Genomic DNA, 6,796 nt, shown 5'->3' with positions numbered 1-6,796 from the left:
ATGATAACAGTGCATTGTAAAGCCTTAAGAAGGAATGCTTTGAAAATGTTTTGTAGACTTCCTGCATGTGTGCAGATGGCAGTCTTTAATGAAAGCCACTTGACCAAACATCTGTCACAGATCTTGACAATAACATAAAATTTAATGTTTAAAAAGGGAAGGCTTAGGAAGATTTCAACAGCAATACGACAAATATGTGAATTTTATCACTGGCAACACTGGCAGTTGTTTTTCTTGAAGTATCGGGCTTCCTTTGTTCATTCAAGAAAAGGTCTGTCAAATGCCTAAGTCTGACTCTGTTGATCATTCTAAGTAAAAGTTGTGTTGCAGGGGGAAAGTGTGAATATTTTAGTTTATATTGCAGTCTTCTAAGTGCCTCACCTGATACAACAGACTTCAAAACACAACAGGTATTTTGAGGATCTCCTATTTGGTCATATAAGATATTAAATATGTACTTCAGGATGATGTTAACAACCTTGACCTTCATCAAGGGCATTCTCGGGAGACTATTTTTCCTTTTCGTCTATGAGTGTGAGACAGTGAAGAATACCACAACTTCTGCAGTTCCCTTTCATCGCCTCGGCTCCTCTAGAGATGTCAGCCATTTTCGCCAGCCTTTGCTTGTCCACATCAGTATCCAGTCCACATTGTGAAACCAGAAAACGATGTCTTTATATTAATTTGATTTTCTCTCAGCGGTTTAAAGATCTGCTTTGGTCCACATCACTGGTTCTCAGTGAGTCAGGCGAGGGAAACGATTTATCGTCCAGGGACTTTCGGCATTCCCTGGAAACATTTTTGGTTGTCAGGGCTGGTGGTCGGGCTGCGTGGATACTAATGGCATCTAGTGGAGATGAGGGATGCTACTAACCGCCACCCCTCCGCCCCCGCAAAAGCACATCCCCCCCCCTCCACCTTCGTTTTTAATCCAGTTTGCATCTTCCGCGTTTACCAGCTTCATCAACACGGCTGTAAACTCATTTAGGGAAGACCACATCTTATTACTTCGTGCCCCACCTCCCCTGACCATTTGCACCCAGTCTCTCCTTCACCCGCGGACTGCTTGCGGCAAGCAGAAGCTCCGGGATGCTGGCCCTCTGTGCGCCCCTCAGCCCGCGCAGCCGCAGAAGCCTGCGCTTCCGCACTGCGGCGGCTCCACGCTCACCGCAGGGGCGGAGGGCGCTCATAGCTTGGACTACAAGTCCCAGAGGGTAATCGGGGTGAGACACCCGCAGTGACTTCTGGGACTTGTAGTCCCAGGGAGGAGAGTGGCGGAGGAGAAAACGTTTGAGACTTAATTCTTTCCGGTCCCCTTCTTTGGAGTGTTTAAATCTCCGGGGTGGAAAACCGCTTTTCCTGGAAGACCCGGCACTGAGAGGAGGAAGGTTGGAGTATGGGCATCATCATTTCCGCTTCCGGTGGGCAAAGGGCAAGCGGAATGTAAACACGGGACCGGCGGAGTGATTATCAGGTAAAGGAAGCTACTCAATTACTAGTAAAAACCAGTGAAAGACGGGTAGGAACAAGGCTAGTGCGTCTGTGATTTGGGGAGAAAGGAACTTGGGCAGTCGGAGTTGAGACCAGCGGAGGCGTGGCAGAGCCGCGACACTAAGGTTGGTCCCTGGGGACCAGCGAGTGTGGGGGTCAGGCCCCCCGCGCTCCGCCGGAGCGGCTTCGGCGCTTCCCTGGCTGCCGGGGCGGCAATGACCTTCCCTCCGTGGCGGGGGAGCGGAGCCGAGCTCGCTTTCCACCTCCCTAAAGATGTCAGCACCTGGGGGCGGTCTCGGTCGACCCGCGGGACTGACACGTTCGAGGCTGCGGTGATGAAGTTGGCACGTTTTCATGTTGTGGAAAATTAAGTTGCTAATACGTATTTCTCGCTTGCGGTGACATTTTTGGGGAATCAGTTTCTTGACTTCCTCACCTCCGAGTACAGCTGTACCCAGAAGGTTGCTGTGCTAGCAGATTCCCGGTAGTGATCATCCAGCCTTGCGTGCTGCGTCCCCCGACGCAGTGAAATCGAGCACCCTCCGGTGAGTGCCTGCTCACTGTCAGCGGCTCACAGTAATTGAACACCCACTTCACGCATCAGGTGTCGGCAAAAGAATTTAGAACACAGCATCGTTGTGTTCTAACACTTGGCTTTTACTAGTTAGAATCCTGCATGAAATGCATTTGTGTTGTTTTATGAGTTTAATATGAAATCGGATGATTATGGTTTGCCCCTGTGTCTTATCCTAGTGGGAGGCCGGGAAGGCCAGGATCTTGTCGCCCTGTCTATATGATTGTAACTTCAGGAAAGCCTTCTTTATAAGAAGTTTTCGCTTTTGCACAGATAGCCTTAGCCGATCAAGAAACGCTCCTTTTTAACATGTCTGAGTCGAGTGTTAACTTTTCCAAGGCAGAAAGTGTTTGCATATCTTCCAGAACTCAGTCTTTTTTTAAGCCCAACTTTCTTAAGCCTCCTGGAAGCCTCATGCAACTTCTCTTACAGCATATCATTGACCTTACACCCTAGTACCATCACTCCTCCAGACTGGCCCTGCTCCCGTGGAAAGCATGTGGGTCCCCCTGCACATTCCTTGATTGTTGTAGTTCACTAGCACTTCCTTAAGTTCTTTAAAAACCTAGGTACATAACCCACAATTTTTTTTATCCTTCCAAGTTCAGCCATGTGCATCGCTGATGAAGGCCATAATATCTGCTGGAACTTACTTTCTTTACTCCACCTTCTTTACTTCCACCATGTTCATTGTTTGGTAGTGTTAGGAAGACCTCAGGTTCATTGCTTTTCCTCAGCCCTCTGGTTGATCGATCTGTTCATCATCATCTCCTTGGATTATATACTTTTTAAAGAATGGAATGAAAGCTTATACTCTTTCACCAGAATGCGCACAGGCCTATCAAAGCTATGTAGAGTTCCAGTAATTTAAAATCCATTCATGTTGCTAGTAAGAGTTCTCAGATTCTTCAATACATTTCTTCTCTAGATAATTGATCTGTTGAATTCTTCCAGTGTTTTCCTTTAATTCTGTTCGGTTATCATCTCTTTCTTATCCCTTACATGTGTTTATTGTGGCAATTTATGCAGCATTTTAACAGTTGTTATCTTTTTGATTCACCTGGTAGCTCTGTAAATTAATTTACCAAGTTTAAAAACATTTTAAGATGTTTTATTATGGAAAATTTCAAATGTATATGAAAAGTGAAAGGTATAAAGAATCATCTAACTTCATAACTGTCAGCTCATAGCATCATATTAATCTCTGCTTCACCCACATGGTACTTAGAAACAAATCCTGGAGATCACATTTCATGTGAAATATCTTAGAATGTATTCGTAAAGGATAAATATTTTTAATAATCACAGTATTATTATCATACCTAAAAAGAATACTGATCATTTCTTAATGTCATCAAATAGCAGATGGTTCTGATTTGCCCAATTGTTGCATATATTTCCTTCCCATTGACTTGTTTGAATTTAGAGCAAAAAGATTCCACGTTCTATTTAGCTAGTAAGTTTTTCTTATTTAAAAAGATTTATTTTGTGGACAAGAACTGGGATGTAGGCCAGAGGTGTGTGTGGGGGCCAGGGGTCAGGGGCGGGGGTGGGGATTGGTGCTGTGGCCTGAGAGATTTCACCAGAGACAAACTGGGGAGCAGAACAGGCAGATTGACAAAGTACACTGCTATAGGGAGCAGCGGTCAAGACAGCAGAGGTCTGCTGCCCCATGTGGGACAGCTCCTTCACAGGGTATCGAAGCGCTCCTGCTACAGTGGCTGCAGGTAGCATTATAGTGCTGGTTTGTGCCACCTTGCACCATCAGTGAAGTCTTCGCTAATAATTCTTAACTCTGAGGGGTTAGTTACCTCCTGTCTTCCCTTTTTCCGGTCTGGCATTTCATTTCCTAAAGAAAGCAGTTTTATTTTTCTTCAGTTTTTGGTTTTTGCTGTCTGCATCTCTGTATTTAATATGTTCTCCATATTTATAAGCTGGTACAGGCTTGATCTGATTCAGGATTCATTTTTGGAAGGCGTCTTGTGTCACTCCATCTGGAGGTACAAAATGTCCTGTTGTCTTTCTTTATGATATTAAGCAGTCTGTGATGATTATTGCCTAGTTCCTGTATTTAATTAAGGAATTAAAAAATAGTGATGGTCAGAGTTTATTAGCCCTTCTTCATCTGTTAGTTGAAATACTTCTGTAAGAGCCATGTTTGATATTAAATACTTTCTTTGTAATTTCCAGAATGGCTTCCTTTGGATGGAAGAGGAAAATTGGCGAGAAGGTCTCAAAGGTCACTTCCCAGCAGTTTGAAGCTGAAGCTGCTGATGAGAAGGATGAAGCCGAGAATGATGAAGGCATCTGGCTTCATGCTGGTAAACGTAGGAAGGAAATTCTCCATGAAGGCTGTGCTGAGAAAAGTAAACAGCTAAAGGATGAAGGAGCCACTTTGGCTGAAAATAAAAGGTATGTGCTTAGAATTTTCTTAGAGAGCAGTTCCCATTTTCTGAGTCGCTGTCAGTGATAGGATAACTAGTTATGAATTCTATAAAATCATGTTTTTAAAATCTTATCTAGGTAATGAATGAAAGAGATACATTTTAAATGTGAAATTTTATAAAAGGTTCTTCAGGATGCTTACATTGTCTCCGTTTCACCATAATTTTTGTTCTAAAGAAGAATAAATGCTCAATAAAATGTAATCCAACTCATCGATTTTTAGTTTCTGGAAACTTTCTCCTAGATGTAGGATACCAGATAAATCATCTGTTTCCTGGAGAACGTGGAGGGCATGCCTCTGTTGTGTTGTCTCTTTAATGTCTCTTTGGTTTCCCCTTTCTACTCCATGATGTTATTTTCCAGAGTTTTCTCTTTCTCTTTGATTCTTTTCTTAGGGGTGTCATTTAACTTGTTTTCTATCATGTATTTCTTATAACTGAAAGTTAGATGCTGAGATTAGATTTAGATTCTGATTAAGCATTTTTAGAAATACTTTGTAAGTAATGTTAGTGCTTTGATTGCATTATATTGAAATAATAACATCAGATTGTTGTTAATGCAGCCATTTGCAAGAGATAGCTGCCTGTTTGCTGTGTTTCATGTTAACTGAAAATCATGTTTCTGTAAAAATTTTGAAGCAAAATTTTCTTGGTGTAGAAAATAGTAGAGAAATTATACTTGATACATGACAGCTGTTGATTCATTTGCACTAGGACATGATTTTTAGAAGATCTATATATGACCTGTAGGAGTAGATTTGAATAGGCCTTTGCTTAGGACAGAAAGGACAGAACACTTTTTGTTTTTAAAAATAGTTTCTTCCTCACGATAGTGTTCTTATGTTACTCTTTTTTTTTTTTAATATAATAGTTTAGTTTTACATCATTTTGTGCCTTTTTCCATCTCAGTTGTAATCCCTGTGGGCTTCCCATCACCAGATCACCTGTGTGCCATCACCATAGAGGACAGAATACTTTTTAGATCATCCAGAGATAAAAGTCATCTCTATGCTTTTATCTGCCATGTGCTATTAAATACTTTGAAAAAGTGAAAGAAGTTATGTGAACAAGAAGCACTTTTTTTTCTTTTCTTCATTATATCTTTTTTGTTAAAATGGTAAGAGTGATTACCAGGTACCTTGTTAATCATTTCTGTCTTAAATGAGTCAGGATTGAGGCTCTAACACTAACTATTAGGTATGCTTTTACTTTTGATTCTGAGAGTAATCTATTATTAATATATTTTAATATAAAAATGGTCTTAGCATCTCCTGTTGGATAAGAAGGTAGAAAATAATCAAGGATAATGAACTATTTAACAATCTATTGTTCGAATATTAATTTTCCTGGTATTTTAGCAAGTGTAGTCTCTAACTTGGATATGTTGGCTTTTAAAGTTTCACCCACTAGATGGTGGTATTTGATGGTGTAGCCAAATGGTCTGCTTTTTCTCTATGAAGGGGTATGTTTGTGTGTGTGTGTATTAAGAACGGTTAGAATTTGGGCCTTTTCTGGTGGCATACTGGCCACAGCACTAAGAAGCTAAAGCCACTTCAGCATAGGTTCGATCCCCACCTGGAAGGTGACCCACATGGTGCAGCAGACCTCTCCTGACCTGCGCACTGCTCCCCTCAGCAGTGTACCTGGCCGATCTGCCTGTTCTGCTCCCCACTGTGTCCCTGGTGAATCCTCTCACTGCCCCTGCACCTCTGGCCTGTACCCCAACTCTGTAAGCATAGATAAATAAATCTTTAAAAAAAAAGAATGTTTAGAATTTACCGTGAATTTTGTCTCTTGCCTATTAAAGTTTACTTACTTCAGGGAACTTGAAGATGGTCTGGCATGTGATAAACATTTCACTGAGTCCCAGCATGGCTACATTTAATGACAGTGATCTTGCTCATCTGCTGCTGCAAAAAAGTGAAGTCAGTGTAGATGCCTTTTGTTATCACCATGTCTTCCAACTTGACTGAATTTGTCCCTTGCTGTCTGCCTTCACTCTGTTGTAACCAGGTGCACCAGCTTTTACCACACCAACCCCCTTCATGACTCAGGAAGATTCCACAAGTGCAGTTAAAATCTATGCTCGACCACGGCCTGGTAGCTCCTTACCCATCATGGCTTGACCTGAAGCTCATGTCTCACTTACCTTCTTCCTCCTGCGGTAGCCGAGCTGGTTTTCTTTCTTTGCTTCAGAACAGGGATGGTTATTCCTGCTTTGCACTCTTCCCTCTTGTCAGGAGTCATCTTTCTCCAGATCTTCAGTTGACTGAGCACTTTTTTTTTT

General features: G+C 42.1%; 1 protein-coding gene across 2 annotated transcripts in view; it reads left to right on the top strand.

The window, feature by feature from the left end:
- The first annotated feature begins 1,290 nt into the window (after positions 1-1,290).
- Positions 1,291-6,796, top strand: part of TTC33 (tetratricopeptide repeat domain 33) — a 17,620-nt gene continuing 12,114 nt past the window's right edge. Inside the window, exons 1-2 of one of the 2 annotated variants that reach the window (XM_004678109.2) lie at positions 1,291-1,474; positions 4,256-4,477. In XM_004678109.2, the coding sequence (XP_004678166.1) occupies positions 4,257-4,477 (221 nt within the window). In that variant the 5' untranslated portion in view covers positions 1,291-1,474; position 4,256. Of the gene's footprint in view, positions 1,475-1,551; positions 1,617-4,255; positions 4,478-6,796 lie in introns of those variants that run through there. The other variant, XM_012721961.1, reaches the window with a different exon arrangement.

The sequence above is a fragment of the Condylura cristata genome, unplaced genomic scaffold (genome assembly GCF_000260355.1).
Source record: "Condylura cristata isolate star-nosed mole 26May11 unplaced genomic scaffold, ConCri1.0 scaffold00007, whole genome shotgun sequence".
NCBI lineage: Eukaryota > Metazoa > Chordata > Mammalia > Eulipotyphla > Talpidae > Condylura > Condylura cristata.
The sequence above is the reverse complement of the archived record's forward strand: the minus strand, read 5'-3'. Positions and strand labels throughout refer to the sequence as shown.